The sequence below is a fragment of the Mustela lutreola genome, chromosome 17, assembly GCF_030435805.1.
Source record: "Mustela lutreola isolate mMusLut2 chromosome 17, mMusLut2.pri, whole genome shotgun sequence".
Classification (NCBI taxonomy): domain Eukaryota; kingdom Metazoa; phylum Chordata; class Mammalia; order Carnivora; family Mustelidae; genus Mustela; species Mustela lutreola.
Window position 1 is genome coordinate 17,487,580 of NC_081306.1, and position 18,433 is coordinate 17,506,012.

The 18,433-nt window shown below is 43.5% G+C and overlaps 1 protein-coding gene across 30 annotated transcripts in view; it reads right to left on the reverse strand.

The window, feature by feature from the left end:
- The window catches only part of LOC131819383 (RNA binding protein fox-1 homolog 1), a 549,338-nt gene that overhangs the window by 15,206 nt on the left and 515,699 nt on the right, over positions 1–18,433 (reverse strand). For 18 of the 30 annotated variants that reach the window (XM_059154434.1, XM_059154438.1, XM_059154421.1 and 15 more), the window contains one exon: positions 2,704–2,756. The exons of the other annotated variants lie outside the window; for them this stretch is intronic. In XM_059154434.1, the coding sequence (XP_059010417.1) occupies positions 2,704–2,756 (53 nt within the window). The remainder of the gene's footprint in view (positions 1–2,703; positions 2,757–18,433) is intronic. 30 annotated transcript variants of the gene reach the window in all.

Consider the following 18,433-nt stretch of genomic DNA (forward strand, 5'->3'; position numbering starts at 1 on the left):
TCAAAAGGCCCCCAGGATCCCCCCCTCCCCGCCCACCATGAGCACTTTGTCCTTCAGGAGCAACCAAACGAACACCAAAGCCAAACAATGAATGCTGCTGCTGGAGACACTGAATAAGAAAACCAACACAGCCTCACAAACCATACACGCGAGCAAGAAAAGCTGCTTCTAACGTGACTAGCAAAAGCAGGAATGACATGTTGGCATCCTCTAACAAAGACCCAAGGAAGAATTGTCACTTTTCCTTTGGGGACAGGAGGAAAACCCCTTTGGTGCCGCAGATCCTATGGTCTCACGATCTTCATCTCCCCATCTTTGCCCTGAGCCACCGACAAAACTGGCCAGCTCTGCCCCACAGGCAGCTGTATGAGAACAACATGTCTTTATAAGAATTTCAGTTATTAAATTCACCGCGTCCTCCAAACTGAGATTGTAAGTGTTTTGCTCATTTCTTCCTTCGTTTAGAAAAACACTGAAATCCCGGAGATAACCACTTATTCAGGAGACCTGCCCTAAGGCGTTGTTCTGCACACAGGGATGGTTTTATTGGTTAGAATGGGGACGCCCCGGTTCTCCCAGCACGGGGGAGACGAGGTGCTCGGAGATTTCATCAAAGCCTTGAGTCACAAACTGTGCTGACCGACCCGTTCGGATTTTCCATATTCACTCTGGCTGGGAGAGAATCTGACATGTGATTGATACGGGTGTCTCCTTTTTCATGCTTGGTTCAAAATTCAGAGTTCAAATTGAACCTTATGAAGCAGACAACATATTATTAATATGGCCATCAAAGCAACAGGGATCTCTCTCTCTCAATTTGAAATCTGATCAATAGCAATCTATTAAGAATTTACTGAGCAGCCATCCTAAATCAGATAAGGTAGGTGATGACACTCGCTCTACCCAGGCCAACTTTCATGATCTGTGGCCTCTTTCAGGAGTAGTGTGTTTGTGGGCCACTTGCTTACAAGGCCAAAGTGTGTCAAGTCACAGGATGAAATCAATGTCTATCTCTTAAATCTGCAACTTGGCAATGTTTGACCTGTGGTGTCAAAACACAACCCAAGGTACACTGGGACAAGCGTGTGTTTTTAACAGGAGAGTTGGAGGCGGTGGAAGTCAGCGTACCCACAAATGACATCCAGTGATAATGCTTTCAACCAACACCCTTCCCCACCACAGTCAGGTACCCCTCCAGAAGCATGCTCCCTTTCCAAGGGTTTGAAGATGTCAAATGTCTCTCACATCCCAGGAACATTCCCCGCCACCGCCCCCACCCCCGGCCACGTAACCATCCATCCCCTAGCATTAAGTATTAGTGAAGTGTTAGGGATGTCACCACCTCCCACAGGGAGAAACAGATGTTTCAGGCCACGGGTTTAGAGAGGGGAAAAGGGGAGCCCTTATCCAGGGGTTTTTATAGAAATGGAGTAAGCTATCGCTTTAAAATACAAGCATGTATACCTCCTGAACTCCCGGGGTAAGACACTGAGCCATTAAAAATATGGACACCGAGTCTACTGATGAAACTTTTAGCTCGGACAGGGCTGGTGACATGCTCCTAGCACTCTGTCCTTCCTTCAGTTCCTTCTCACCAAAGACTGTAAGTGGGGAGGGCAGCATTAGCCAACAAGCCTTCATTTGCTGGGCTCCGCTGATAAAATGCCATCGATAGCAGATGAAGTTCTATCTGCAACACTCTGTGGAATGTAGGGTTTTGAAGGTCATGTCCTACTCAACTACATGTTAGTAAACTGTACGGTCCTCCCTTGTTGGCTAGAAGCAACACATTGATAAGATTCCCTAGTAATTGTTTTGGTGAAAGTTTAGGCTAAAAGGCAAAACAAAACAAAACAAAACAAAAAACCCCAAAACCCCAAAACAAACCAAAATCAAACCAAAACCAAAGAACCCCGAATCTGTTAGCACTCACCTATCTTGCATTTAATCAAGTAAGTCCATGCTAATGAAAGTTCAACCATAACTGTTCTGAACCACATCAAAGCAAAAAGACAGGCATTATTTTGACGGACACATCATGCAACTTTGTAGTTTCTGTTTGCCAATGCCCTGATTCCAAAGGCAGAATACTTTGTCTCTCTAAATCCTGCTGCTTGTAATACATTTTAAAAGGAGATACAGGATCTTTCATTAATAGAATGAAGATCCCCTTCTCGTGAGACACAGATAATTATAGTCCCCAATGCCTCTCTCTCTGGCTTTCTGGATTCAGTCTTTTACAACTAGTCATTCAATAAAGATCCCAAATAATTCACATATACATCTGTGTGAACCCAGACAAAAATAAGTCAAAAAACAAAACAAGTCACACGTCTGTGTCCTTAATCTCCCATTCAGCATTTTAACACAAGAGCACTGCTTATACGGTAAGATCCTACTGTGGCTTTCTTCAACAGAGTTTTACTTTTCTAGATCATGTATTCTTAAAACTGGAAATAAAATATCCCAGTTAGCAAAACGCCTGGTATCTTTTCAGACAGCGGAGCCTCAAGGCTTCGGCTATACTCCAAAGATAGACGGGCTTTGTTTTTTGTTTTTTGTTTTTTTTTTTAAACTCAACTTTCTAGAGTGACCAACTGCAGCATGTGAAGGAAAAAAAAAAAAAAAGAGAGAGAGAGAGAGAGAAAGAGAGAGAATACTGAGCTTTGGTTGGATGCACCAAGAAGTAGCAATGTTTGTTACCTGCAGAGGTGTTACAAGAAATTTCATCTGCTGCAACGAAGACGTACTGATTTCTGGAAGAGAAGATAAAATTCACAATACTGCTCGCTCAGGGGGGTATGTGCTCTCTGCCGACTGGGTGGATGTATTCAGATGCAGGGAGGGAGGGGTGCTGCTTTCGAATGGATGTTGCAAGGACAGGTGTGGATACATCTCGGACATCGAGAGTTTAGAAAGATCATGAAACAGGCATGCGGGGACCTGGCCAGCGGAATCATGGTATGTCGGAACAGGGGGCCATGGACACACTGTTGCACCATCATTACTACTGAGTGTTCCCAGAACGGCATGCCGGGGGATGTGGCGAGGGCTGGGGTAATTCAAACTGTGCTTGCATGTCTGCGCTGAACGGAGACAACATTTAAAGAAAATACGGACAGTATGTTGGGGAAACGGGATACTAGCTACGGGAATCATAACAATCTGTGGTATAATATAAAAAAAAATTACTTTAAAAGGAAAGGAGGAGAAATGCTGTCATTTCAGAAGAGAATGTTATATGGTATCATGTTATGGATAATAATTTCCTCACCGAACTAGGCTGGATGCGTAGAGAAGGTACAAGCAACTCCTACTGGAATAAATCCTGTCTTACCGAATTATTTTTAATGATGCCGTATTTAAGAGAAAATTAAAATGGAAAATGCTATTTTACTTTGATTTAGTAAATCCGGAAAGATGATCGAACTCTCTTAAGATGTTTCCAGCTGTGGCATTTGCACAGTGAAATGTGTTCTAATTCAGACGTACTGTTTATTTCTCTAGAAGTAAGAACGTCTGTAGGAGGCAGATTATAAAAATGCCCCCAATGAGATTGGCCTCTTAAATGTGTCAAAAGCAGCCATGTAGAGTCTTCTGGTCCTCATTTGTTAGGTTTTACTGTGCGTATGAATCATTAGGAAGCAAGATAAATGCATTTTTTTGGATCTTAGTTTGGGCTTCTTCAAATGTTTTAATGCTTCCAAAAAAGTATCTGGTGATTGAGTACTTCTTAAAACATCTTAAGAAAGTTTTGCCATTGCAAGAGGTACACCCAGGAATATAAATAGAGCCACCATTGGAAAATTCACTAGAGTTTACCCTCCAGTTGAAAATTCTAGCCATTTCCACACCAGTGAAACCTAAACGAAATTATACATGCTCTGAGAATAGCACTCTATATGTTTCTCTTCCACGTAACAAAGTCACAGCCAAGTTCACTTATTGCCTCTCTTAAAAGACTAAAAGTTAGTGTCCCTGGATTTTTGCTTGGACACAGACTTTCTGAGTCCCACCAACATCTGGCTTCCAATTTCCGAGGTCTGAGGAGCAGTACACTTCATATCCCTGAGAATGAAGATGTTTGGGTTGCATATTTGTTTTGACTTGTTTACGTCTGACTTACTCAAGGGGCAGTAAGATATGGACACCCCCAATCACATGTATGCGATTCTTGGGTGGGCCAAACCAGCACCTGGCAGGACTTCTGTCCTATCGTGTGCCCACAAGAGGAACACGACCTTGACTACCTGGTTTATCCAGAGGGCCAGGCGCTCTGTTACAGCTGTTCTCCTATTACGGGGCAGGCCTCATTAGCTATCCAGTTCAGACCCTGTAGCCCTAAAAGACTCTACCGCCTTGCATCCCACTTCTGCATTTTCCTTAAGGAACTGTCCCGCCTACTAGACATTAGGAAAACCGTGAGAGGCAACCAACAGATATAAAAATGATGATTGAATGAGCAGGGAAAACCTGTAAGAATGTGATCTACAAGCATGTTTATAAAGACATTGGACCTTTTTCTTTAATTGTACCCAAATGTTAGGAAATGTGATGCTTGTCCTCACAGCACTCTTCCTTGGGACATGACACACTAATTCTGAAAAATAATGCTACCATTTCTCTATTCCCTTCTGATTCCTCTCTTTCTTAGGTAACCTATATATTTTGAATTTTTTAGAATGTCTTTAGGATTCCTGAGCAAATTTCTGAACAAAGGGGGTGACTCAAAGAGTTGGCTCAGAAGACAGCCAATTATCAAGTAAAATCTATGTCAAAGTGTGAAGTTATCACCAAGAGTGATATCGTAGGGGATAGGCAATGTACTGTGCAGCAGTGCCAAGGAAGAATTATTTAAAGTATCTGCAAAAAGTAGTAGCCATTTGGATGTATCAGTTCTATACTGATTTTTTTTTTTTTTTTTTTAACTCCATGCAAGGAGTCCTACAACATCCAGGAAGATTTCCCTAACATTTCAGGAAACCTTCTTTCTATGGAGCACATTAATTCCATGGAGTCAACCTATAAGATCAGCCCTCCCTCCACCCCCCAACTATGCTACCCTTTAACCAACTGATTTTAAGTACAATGAACAGGAAATGCCTGCAAATAATAGCCTGGGGAGGGATGTCAGGCCAAGTGGCCCCCATATGAGGCCAACAGAGGAATCTGGGTAGAGTTATAAGGGACAGGTTTCATGGTGATGTCTCTGTCCATTATGTTATGCCATTTTTATATACAGTCTGTTTCTCCCCACTGGACCTTTAAGATCAGTGATCTATTTTAGCCCATGAATCGATCATATGTGACCCTCTCTGTGGAGCCATTTACCTCACATGACCAGAGAGAGGTACGATCACAGAGGTTAATGACATCGCTAGGAGGTCACTGCTCTCCCCAGGACAAACTGAATGACCACAAGAGCTGGAGGTACAGTCCGGACAGTGGGCTCACCTCTCAGAGCAGAGAGGAGGCTGGCAGGGGAGCCTGACCCCTGATGTCAGTGCAAGTCTGTTCTGGACTCTCAACAAAGACACAAGAACTTACACTTCAAAGCAGTTGCACTTGACTTTCAGCAAAGTGGTTGTAGATGATAAAGCCTGGCCAAGTAGTCCTCAGCCTTGGCTGCACTGGTAAAAACACCTGGTGACCTTCTGAAATTCTCAGGAACCCAGGCTGCTCCTGAGATCAGTTAAAAGGGAATCTCTGTGAGTCCGTCTCAGGCACTAGTCGTTTCCGAAGAGCTCCTGGCGACTCTGTACAAGCCAAGGTTGAGGGCCACTTGCCTAGCTGAATGGCTCTCATGGGGCTGCTCCCTAGGCTTGCAAGGTGAGGTTAAAACAATGCAAATGTTGGTGCCCTTCTCCTGTGCTCCTAGCCTAACCGGCTGGGACACGATAAAGAAGGAGGTGGTTTAGAAGATGCTCGGCAGTGGAATCTTCTAGCAGCCACAGCGGAGAAGCATTGAGCAGGGCACAAATGCCATGTAGAAAGGGAGTTGAATTAGTCTCCTGCAGCTTTTGCTTTTCTCTGCAACTTCCATTTGCCTACCCACCGTGCTGCCCTCTTGGGCAAACTCGCTGTGTGGCTGCTGAGCCTGAAACCACAAACACTATACATGGCTCAGAAACGGTCCCTTCTAGTTTCTGGAGGCCTTCTGAGAGAACGGACACTAAGCCTCCTTTTTGAAAGAGAAGCTGGTTTCTGATGGCCACACTACCGTGCTCTGTATCTGCTTCCTCCCCTGCTCCTCTTCTCTTAGCACCTGGCATGGAAAACTCAAGAGCCTCTTTGCTGGATCTTCCCACTTTCCTTCTGAGTCTATACCTAATCCTCTTTACCATTTTTTTTTCCACCTGGAATTTTTCCTATTTTTGAGCCCTCTCTGGACTGCAGAATTTCTCAAACTTCCCTGAAAACAAGACTCAGCTAGACTGCTTGTTAAAAATCCATACATGTCTGGGTTTCAGCCCAGACTGCCTGAAACAGAACTTTTGGGAGAGAGGTCTGATCACCGGTACATTTTGGCCAGAACCTAGGCCCAGTGACTGACCAGCTCTGGGGTCCCCATTCACACCGTCCTAAGTGTTCAAAACTACCTGGGACCATGATTCTGTCCATGGCTGGTGCTCATGGACAGAATCATGGTCCCAGGTAGTTTGTACCGTGGGGGAATTGGGGAACGTTGCTGAGAAATCTCCTGCAAGTTCATTTCCATTTTCATTTCAGAGCCCCGACTTTTCCCAGGAAGACTATTGGACAAGGGGAGGCTTGGTGGAAGCGGGGAGGATTGCTAATTTAAGAAAAATAATAAAATGGTTGATTACTGTGCACACGGGAGAAGGCTATATTTGTCTGGACTCTTTGTAACGTCGATGCCAAGGAGCCACTGGCCTGATGTCAATGGAGTATTTACCTATGATGGGTGGCTGCTGAGCCTTGTATCTACGCATTAAATGATTTAATTTTCCTGACCACCCATCTTCCTACCCCAGTCTTCACAGAGGAGGTGGCAGAGGAACAGCAAGAAGCACACACAAACCGGTAAGTAGTGGAGATCAACCATGGTTGGGTTGTCTCAAGACCCAACTCCTATTTACTCGCTAAGATTGGGCTCAGGGGAGCCTGCATAGGGGTAATGGGTTGGCCATGGAGGGTCATGTCTCTGCAGAGGGACTTCCTGATACCGTTCTGAACCTTCTATTCCTCCCAGACAAAATAACACAGCATTTGGATTCCCCTTCAAGTATGATGTTGTTAATTGAGGCTTGAGAGAGATAATTATATTCTGCTTTAACAACTTGGGATGTGGAATGGCATGGGCCATGGTCTTTCTCTCTCTTTTCATTCTATTACCAGACTTCATTATGTTTTACGACGGTTTTCATAGACCAGCCATCTAGACTCCGCATCTGACTCAGCTGGTGGTGCATTTAAATTAGTCCTGTGACCTGCCGTGTCATCCTTACGTCCCAGTTTTCTTCTTAGGCTGAATCTCATCTCTCTGCAATTTTCTTTCTTCTAAAAATTACCCACGGCTGAATTCCAAGAGACAAATGAAAAGAGTAGCCAGCCAGTATTGCTGGAGGGAATGAGGGAAGCTGGCTATGGAGACAGAGTAAAACCTGCGGTACAGGCGGGGGCCGAGGGAGGACAGACAGGGAATATTCTCCTGCTGGAGAACACCAGTTTTAAGTTTCACTGTTAAATATTCTGGTGGCTTCTCATTCGGTGGCCTCTTAACTCTCTTATGTCACTATGGCTACACGAAACTCGGGGTGGATATCAGGCATGGTAAGTTTCTTCTTGGGTCCAATGCTATGAGTATTGAAGCTAGCACGCGCACACACACACACACACACCAACATGTGATTAACCACCACCAACGCCACCCCCCCACCCCCACCCAAGGCTAGCTAATAAAAAATCCCTAGAGCCTTATAAGTTGCTCTTCTGGTCTGGCAGGTGGCAGTCAAGATGCCCCACAATGGCAGTGGCACAAAATCAAATTAATCCTATCTGTAGATTCTGGGGGTGCCTGTCTAAGAGTTTCTCAACCATGACTGCCTGTTACAAATCAACTACTATGTGTGTGTGTGGTTCCCAGGCCTGGGTATGCCCAAGAAACCACTTTGGTGGTCCTAACGCATCAGCCAGCACCGAGAACTCACATTTGTCTGTGTGAGTATTTCTTTGAACTCACATGCCCTGGCTCTGCAGGAAAGAGAGTGGTGTCTTCTGGTTTTTCAATTAAACTACACTAGTGTTGACTGCCATGGTTTTCAATGATCAATACTTTAATTTTTGGAAATTACCTTATATTAATGATATATATTATTTAATCTATTACTTATACTTATTAATTTTTTATGACTGTGTTTTCCAGGATGCTTCGCTTTAGACAAGGGGCAATAGGGCGGAAATGCACACTTACTGGGGAATCTCGCCAGGATGTGTTAAGAAGTTGCTGGAAGGGTCCTAGGGAATCCCGCCAGGAATGTTTTCTGAATAGTCAGATGTCACATGCAGAAATAAGGTGCTTCTATTACAATCGCTCTTGCCGGCTTTACTAAATCGTTTGCTGGTCTTGTTCATTCAATCCTCAGATGGTTTGCTACCTCCCAGGCACCCAGCTACCCCACAGGGACAGGACATTGTGCTCCTGCCTTTTAAATCACTGTGGAACATCTGTCCTGACCTTGGCTATCTGGAAGCTCATGGCCTAACTTATATTTCAGTTTTACTGCCGAGAAAGTGGGACTTATTTACTTGGGATCAGTATTTTCATTCTCTCTCCCTTTATCACTCGGTTCTAAAAACTCAAGAATTATAAAAAGCCCATTCAAATTCATATTTCCTCCTGCCCTGTGGTTATTTTTTTTTTAAGGATTTTATTTACTTATTGGACAGTGAGAGACACAGCGAGAGAGAGAGAGAGAGAAAGCGAGCGAGCACAAGCAAGGGGAGTGGGAGAGGGAGAAGCAGGCTTCCCGCCGAGTAGGGAGCCCAATGTGGGGCTCGATCCCAGGACCCTGGGATCATGACCAGAGCTGAAGGCAGACACCTAACAACTGAGCCACCCAGGCGCCCCTCTATTTCTATTTTAGTTTTGAATTAGGTGTACTTCGAGAGGCTGTGGCAAACTGTAGTATGAGATGGGGTATAAACAAACCAACCAGCAAGCAAATGAGCAATAGAATCCTCCGAAAGAAGAAATGCTTTCCTGATCCTTTTTGTCTTACATCCTTTAGCATATTTTATTTCATTTCATTTAGCCTCAGTTGCTCTTCCTAACACTGTGTATATATATATTTTTAATTATGTTTAACTGGGAAAGGAGAGAAGTGCTCTGAATCTATCCCTGATTTGAATATTTGGATATTTCTATCTAAAACTTCTGGGTTTCAGAAATTCAAACCCAAGTGCCTCTGCAGTCCCTTTGAGAGCAGTTCACTTCTGTAACTTTCGTTTTTCCAACCTTGAACAAGCTCCATGGCTCCACTTTTTTTTCTCAGCTAAAAACAGAACTAATGGTGAGCCTGGAAGGCCTGCCCTGTTGCCTTCCTGGGCCTCAGTTTCTTCATCTGGAAAATGGGAACAAACACAGCACAGGGTCCTCTAGATTTGTTTTTTCTTTTTGCATTTTGATGAGAACATGAATATGATAAGGCTTTATCTGGGGTGAAATTGCCATTTATTTTTTTGGCTACGTGTACTCCTAAAGAATAGTCATCTTCCCTCCCCCAGAGAGAGAAGGCATTTGTGTTTTTAAGTGCTGGACTTCCAGGGTTTTAGGCCAAGAGGGAGAGAGTCAAGAGCCTTTTTGAGGTTACAAGTCCTATCAGAGAGAGCCAGGGGCCTCTTGAAAGATAAAATCCCACCTCAGGTTTGGTTGGGCAGAGTGAAGACGGGCACAGAGGAGCCCCTCATGAGAATGAGTTTCTGATGCAGTTAGAAATGGGTCTGACCTGTCGTAGGAACAGCTGCTTGTGATCTCTTCGGGAAGCAGCTCTTGTATAGGGGAAAGGAATCCCCAGCTTGTGGAGGCCCATAGGGGATTGGGGTGGGGTGAGGAGCACGGGGTGTCCAGGCTGAAGCTCTGGAGGCTACAGAGACCACACTGAGGGGGTCTGTGCCCATATAGGAGTTACAGGCAAAACAAAGTTAGTGTGATGGTGGAAAGGTCCAGAACCTTACAGATCCCCGGGGGATTCCTATAACCCATGACCATACCAGGCATTAGATTTCTCACCAGTGGCCTTGGTAAGACAGCAACACAGGCATATTTGGTTTAACATTTTGAAAAGTAATTCTCTGCAGAGCAACTGGTTGTACAGAAATCTACAGCCTTGGAGGTACAGGGGCTGGGTTTGTGAGGGGAAGAGCTCCGCTACCGACAGGAAAGATAGACTATTTGACCTCATGATTCCCAGTTGCTTCTTCAGAAAAAAATTTTTTCCCCAAACTATTTTTCATCCAGTTTTACTGAGGTAAGTTCCACAAATAAAAACTGAACATAACTGGATTGAACAATGTGCTTTTTTGGAGCTGTAAAAAGTGATGACTTGATACACAAATACATTGTGAAATGATCACCACAATCAAGGTAATTAACATATCCCTCACTTCATACAGTCACCTTCCTTTGCGGGTGGTGAGAACACCTAATTCTACTCTCAGCAAATTTCAAGTCTCCCTCCTTTAAAACTTCTAGAAGTCAACATTCCAATACAAAACAAAACAAAACAAAACAAAAACTCATCTCTGGCCAAAAACTGATTCTAAGCCAGAAAACCTGCTTCCACAGGAGCAAAACAAAATATGCCTGTAGTTTAGCAATGTTGGTAATAGTAATAGTAACAGTTATATTATCCAGAGTGTCACGTAGTGTCCAGCTACTCAAGGAGATTTCTGCTCATGGTCACCATTAATTCAGTAACAACCCAATGAGGCAGGCATCACTCATTAGCCCCACTTTAAAGATGAGGTAGTTGGGATCAAACAGGTCAGTTAGCCTGCCTGTATTATCTCTGTAGTAAGTTAATTTTGCTGAGTAAGTTAAGTAAGTTTGCTTGTAGTAAGTTAGTTTGTTAAATCTAAGTCTCTGGTCATATTCTATAGAACAGCAAATATTTGTTGCTGCATCAAAGTACGTAGAGTGATCGTAAAAGACTTTGCCTCACATCTGGACCAGAGCAATGACAGGTTGTGGGCAGCTGAGCGAGACACGGCTCCCCAGAAATGTTAGTGTTATGGGGGTCCTAGAGGTTGCCCAGTCTAAAGGCGACACCCAGTTTCAAGTGGATTTAATTTTATTTGCTTCCTCTTGCCTGTGTACAGTCAGTGCTTTCAACTAATACTATATGCTTGAAAATATGTCAATCAACAGCTGAGTAAGAGAACCCCATGAATTTTCACCACCTCCTTTAATTGTGAAGGAATGTTCAGTTTCCTCTCCTTCTGACTGTAATTGGTATCATTGTCTTCATTTAGCAGATGAAGAAACTGAGGCTCCGGAAAGCTGAGACAGACCTGATGGGACTATTCCAGATTATGTTTTACATTCATGTGGGTCTGTTATGCGATCAATAAGAAAATGCTAGTGAGAAATCTCATTACACCTTGGTCTTTGGGGGAATGAAAATGACTGATGGTGGCCCTAGAGGAGTTGAGGGGGGAACGTTCCCATAAGACAGATTACGAGGACCCCGCAACTATTGGAGGTTCTTAATTTCTCACTGAGGAAGGGAAAGCAGAGAGAGGCTTAGAAACCAACAATTGGCTAAGACAGATTCTCCTACACCCTGCCAGGTTCATGGAGTGTCAACATTAGTTACTGAATATTGGGGTGGGATTGAATGTTGCTCTCCATGGTGCTGCTTCTCAGATGTCATATGCACCGCCCAGGGTGTTTGAAGGTGTAGATTTGATACAACAGGACTGGGGTGGGCTTGAGAATCTGAATTGCTTACAAGCTTCCAGGGAGGTCAACACAGGTGGTCTGGGAACTGTGCTCTGCAGAGCAAGGCGCTCAGAACCCTCACAATGGACCACTCCAATCTTGAAATTTTAGAACAGACTCGGGCAATCACTCTTTCCCTGTCCTTTGTTCTAAGTTTGACATGGAGAAATTGAAGAAAATAATCCAAAGACTAGAAGAGAAATGGCCCACCATTCTGGGAAAGCTGTGGGGCTGACCGTGTCCAGGACACAGGTTTAACCTGCCCCCACGTCCACTCCCTGAGCTCACTGCCCACTAACTCAAAGTAGTCTGCACACCCTCTAACTACACAGACATGTGGAGGAAAATAAGCCCCCTGTCTTTGAATGCAGTCTAAAGTTTTAAATGACAGAAGGGGACCACGAACAGAGTCGGGGATTGATGGTATGATCAAAGTATCCAACAGTCATGGTCTTCTTTATGAAGGGATTCCATGCCTGTGAGCGTGGTAGGAAGCGCTGATCCAGATTACCAGATGCTGGGTGTATTTCTATAAGCTCAGGGCCAAAGCATTTCCATTTTAGGATAATTAAGGGGAAGGGTATTTAGCTTTGATTATGTCTCATCCCTCCACAATCTATTGATCTGTTGGAACACTCACACATCCTAATGCGGCACGTATCAGCCCAGGAACAATGACAAAATTCATGAGTTAGTTCCTCCTTACCAGAGGTTCTCTCAACCTTTCATCTCCAAACTATCATCCAATTCCTGAAAATGGTCCCTACTCTACGTGTGTGTGTGTGTGTGTGTGTGTGTGTGTGTGTGTGTGAATTAAATAAGAAATACACTATGGTTTTGAGTAGAATTTAATTCTAGGGGAATCAATCACTGTGATTCATGAGAAGTCATTTGTTTCTGTCTAGTGACTGCCCAGAGGTACGTACCGCATTTAGACATGGAAATAACGTAGAGACCGCCGTTAAACAGAAATCGGTTCTACTGGAAAGGAATGTGAACTTCTCTTCATAGATACAGGGTCAGAACTTCTTTTGCTAACTTAGAAGTAAATACTGGATAATTTTAGTGAAAAATTATCTCTCACCCCAAAAGCATAATGACTTAAAAAAAAAAAAAGGCAAAAAAGGGAGGCATCTTCAATATAGGTCATAGTCACGCACTAAGGTTGTATTGTGTGTCTGTTCCCTTCTCCTTGACGGGGACGCTGCCTTCCAGGAGGAGAGCACTGAATATGCTGTGTAAATGGTCCCTCCAGGGGCCTCCATCTGCTCCTTCTCATCGGAGGCCTCTGACCTGCCTCTAGAAAGCATCGGGCCTTCTCACCTGCCTGAAACCCTTCACAGCTGAAGGACCCTAATGGTGCTACTTAAAGGATGGGTTTCATTTGCTTCTTTGTGGCCTATCAAGTCAATGATCTGCAGCCCGAGAAGTGTGTAATTAGGCCATGACATGACCAAAGGACTTGTTCCATCTTGTCTCGTCACTGGCAAAAGTGTCTACCCACATGGCTGTGACAGCTATGGTCTACTGGGTTTGGAATTTCCTTTAATGTCTCCCCAAGTCCTTGCTGGTCCAGTCTGTTGACTATTACAGTCTTGGTACCCTTTTTTAACAGCTTCAATTACATACATGTTCATCCAATAGCGCATAACAGTTGTTAGGAAGCCATTTTAGATTATGGACCAAAGGCAATTAGTTCTCAAAACCAAAATTTGAGCACTTTTTCTTTAAATGTGTGTGTGTGTGTGTGTGTGTGTGTGTGTGTGTCACATGTCTGTAAATTAAAAATAAGAGAAATTCAGGAAATCTACCAGTAACAGCCATGTTTCTTTTTGACACTGGGAGCTTTGTGTCCATAAATAAACATGAGTTTAAAAAAATCATATCAATGCCACCATCAAGAACTATACGTCCTCTCCTTCGCGATTTCAGAACCATCTCAATTGTTACCAAATATAATCATTGTTGATCTGCATGGCAGGTTGTCAGAAAACATAATTAACTTTTTTTTGGTGAATGCCAACTGGGAACTATTTGATCTATAGGGACAATAGATAAATTACCGGTGGGTTTGAGAGCAGGAAATTCAAGTCCCTTTTTCATCACTAAGCCATGTCTTAGCTAGGACTGCTTGAGGCTGCAAACATGCCTTGATTGGACTTTGTTAACAATAGCAGAAGAAGGAAGAGACAGCACAGGACCTGGACTGATGGAAACTGGGTTCACAGTGCCATCCTCGGACGTCCCAGAGCACATGGAGAATCCACCTGAGGGGACCACACATGTCCTGCTTCTTTCTGGGACAGTCCAGTAGAAACCTGTTGTCCCAGACTCGTCAATAACAACAGTGCGTCCCTTCTCTGTCTTGACACATTCTGGATAATCACTTCTAGGGTCACCCTGACGACCCTGCTTATCTCATCAGGTTGTTCCAAGTTTTACATGGTACCTGACACACAGGGACACTACCGAAAAAAAGTGACTTCAAAAATAGAAATCTACATGGTGAAAAGGAAAAAAAAAAACCCAAAAGTGGCAGGGAAGGTACTAGAGGTCTGCTTACTTCCAGGAAAGCTGACACATCAAAATCCGAACACCAGAGAACGGACAGATTGGCAGGCTCATGTAGCCCCTCCCCCCAAATAACTTTGTACTTATCAGACAGAAACAAAGCAAAACAAAACAAACTACCCCTGCAACTCCCTGCCTTAAAAAGAATTTGATTTGCATATACAACTACCTACCAAGTTTTTAAAGACTTGTCCACACCACACCCAGCTGAGCAGATCTGGTCACTGTTCTTCCTAAACTCTTTGAGTGCCTCTAGAATCCATTAAGGATATAACAGACTCAAACCCTTGAATTTCAGAGATTCAGGCAGAGCTGATGTAACCTAGAGATTTCTGGTTTCCTCAATGCTCATGCCTGCCGTCCAGATTCAAAGCTCTGACGGGAATACATGAAAGTAAACACAGGTACACTCCGTGTAGTGCCTTTCAGGTGCCACAATTTCACAGCTACAGTCTCAATACTTCCAAAACACCCTGTAATGTGGAATCTATACGCCCCTAAGAGATGAACTGAGGGTATGCCAAGAAATTACTTCTTTATGAGATTGCTCCAGTAAGATGCCACAGAGCCTTGAGATTCAGGGCAGAGACTTGAACTCTCAGACTGAGCCAAAAAAAACTCGCTCAGCTCTACCGAGCTCAGCTCCCCAAGCTGTAAAATGAAGGGGCAACATCCACTGTCCAGCACCGGTGCAACGGACAGCTCAACAGCACGGCATCTGAGGGGCAGATTAGCACAGTGCACAACGTGGCTGGTGGAACTTTGCAGACCACGATTGTGTAACCATCGTCTTAGACGACAATCTGAGTCCAAGACTGCACACCTCCTACAGCACACTTCGGGAAGTCTTAGTAAGATCCTGCTAATACTCAAGTCTTCCACTTTCATCTCATGAACATGGTGACAGGAGTGTTGTCCTGTATACTGCAAGTTTTAAGAAATTTGTTTTCACCTGGGGTGTGTGCCTTGTGACGGGAAACTCGCAGGCAACATAGGTTTCTTTCTAGTTACCCTAAAGTTGCCTGGAATAATTAGCTTCAGTCTCTCCTCCTGAGGGGAGCCTGACTCACAGAACACAACTCCCAAATGAATCAGTTAAGAAAGTGAACTTTAAACCAAAAAGAACAAGCATATAAATAAAAATAAGAATACACTACATACTTTTATATCTATCTATAAATATAAATGTAATATGTTATATATAATATATATATATATTTTTTTCTTTTCCCTCCAAAGTGGTGTTCTAATTTAAAAAGCTGGACGTGCTTTCCCAGCACTGGGGTACAGGATGTAAACAAAGACATTAATGACTCATTTCTGCTACATTTCTTTTACAAGATGACACAGTGTGTTTTTTCAAATTGCAGAACCTGGGAGAACTCATCAGGGCATCTGAAAATAGCAGAAAAGATAAAGAGCTGAAACCAGGAACCACCTTAAGAAGGCTGCATCAACAAAGATCCAGAGACATAATTGAGGCTTCCTGCAGTGATCTGACTCCACAGAATCGAATCCAAACCGACCACCTTCTGACCCCAGATCTTGTCTCAGCTGGGAGATGCCACGCACGGGACAGAGACACTTCTGTCTGCTCTGAGCCTCCATGAACCGAGCCCTCAGCTCCTTACTCAACTGAGAACCACCGTCTTGGCCTCGCTCCTCACCGAGGCTTAGAATGCACTCACTCTATTTTTCAATGGTGGATTTCTCAGAGAAAATAACTGAAAATGTAAATGAAAGATAATAGGGAAGCTACCACACCGTTGCCAGCTTTTGTTTTGCCAACTAAGAACACTAAAAGCAAAATTGAAAGAAAAAAGAAAACCAACAACAGACCCCTGGCTGGCTCAGTCCTTTAAGCATCCAACTCTTGCTCTCAGGTCTTGAGTTCAGGGTTGTGAGTTCAAGCCCCAAGTTGGGCTCCAGGCCCAGCATGGAGCCTACTTAAAAAAAAAAAAAAAAAAAAAAAAGAAGAAGAAAGAAAGAAACCAAAACAAAGCTACCACGCTGTCATCCCTTCCTAAAAGAAAAGCTCTTTTCATGGCATCTGAGAAAAAAGCCTGGCTAAAGCCTGAGGGCTCCGAAGACCAGGGAGCTCAAAACCTGCTCACATTATGCGGCTGGGTCCTTCTCCTGTTCCAGCGACCCTGTAAACAGGTCATCAGAAAGAGTCACCAGGTCTTGAACTGGCCTTGGGAGACAGGGCTTTAACCAAAGCCCCAGGATGCAATCTCCGAGATCTCGCCCAGCACACATCACAAAGAATGAGCGCTGATTCTTCACCCGAAAACAGTTTCAACCCTGTTGAACCTGGTTCAGACAGCAGGGCTGGGGAAAACACGGATACTTCCCTCCTCTGCTTTGCACTGTCTACCCTCATTAAGGGATCTGCGTTATCCACAGAAGCAGCTTTCTGTATTCTACGCCACAGCAAGAAAAAGTAAGATTTTGAAGCCCCTGAAGTACAACAGTACTTTTTAAATTAACCTTTCTACCAAAAAAACCCCCCAAAATAAAAAAAACCAAAAAACAAACCCAAAAAGCAAAAAAATAAAAACAAAAACAAAACAAAATTAAAAACAAACAAACGAACAAAAAAACCTTCCAATGGTAAATTAAATGTTCCATTCAGGATGTTCATGTGCTCTATAGGCTGACAAGCCCTCAGTCTTTAGTCTGTATCATTTCATAAGGACTCCAGATACAATGCTACCTCATTTTAAATGGAATTACTAGCCTTCTTTTAATGATGGCATTTCTCTATTATTTAATCTGAATCCAGGAAGTCAAGAGTCTTAAAATAGATAGGGAGTCCCTGCATTACATGGAAATCAACACAAATTCTTTTATTTTTTCATTTTGGAAAAAGGAAAACTAAGGTTTTATGTAAACAGTTCTGTTCTCTATCTTTAGTTCTAGAGCCTACACTTAGGATAAAATGTGACGAGAAGGCAGAGAAATGTTTCTCCCCTCCTTCTTCCTACCTTCCTTCCTTCCTCCCTCTCTCTTTCCTCTTTCTCTTTGTTCTTTTGCTCTCTCTTCCCATTCACCCTCCCACACAACCATGTGTCCAGTCACCCACCTATGTACGTACACGTCTAGGTTTTTATCTCAGTCACCTTTATACATTTAAATTGGAGTAGACCCAATTCTCCATGACCTCAGACACATGCCTCCTGAGTTGTAAGAAAGAACTGCTCATCTATTGGTCTCTGAAATAGAAACTTTTATTCACAGGTTATGACTGTCACATTTAAAAAAATGTTCTAGCGTGGGGCTTATGACTCCCTGAATTTGGTAAGTCCTGACCTCTGTGTAATAAGATTTACCTAGAGACTCTTAGGAGTCCTTTGTGAGGGCCTGAGGCACGGGGGTGTGTGTGTGTGTCTGCGTACATGCTTCTCTTAGCATATGTGTATGTATATATAGACACACAACATACACACACATATATACAAGTATGTCTCTATATTCCAAACACAGAGAACAAGATAACTGATACTAGGGCATTTTCCTTGAGTTTCTATTAAGTTGAGCTATGAAATTGCCAATATTCTACCATTTTGTCAAAAAATAGCAAGGTTACGTGATACAGTCTAATACGTTTCCGATAAAATGTTAAGGTCTCAAAAAACAAATGAACAAAAAAGGTAGAAAATAAAACAAAGAAACAAAACCTTGTTGCTTGTTGTCTCTTTTGCTCAGTCTAGGGGCAACTGTGCAGCCTCTCTGTCCAAAGTTCCTGACGTTGGGGGGTCTTGAAAGGAAATGCAGGTCTCATGTGCGAGAGGAAATGGGCCCTGGGAGCCGTCAGCACAACAGGATCATTATGAAACTGCCAAGTGAACCACCCCATATTACTTTCTTCTCTAGCTGCTGGAATCTGGCTCCCCTCTG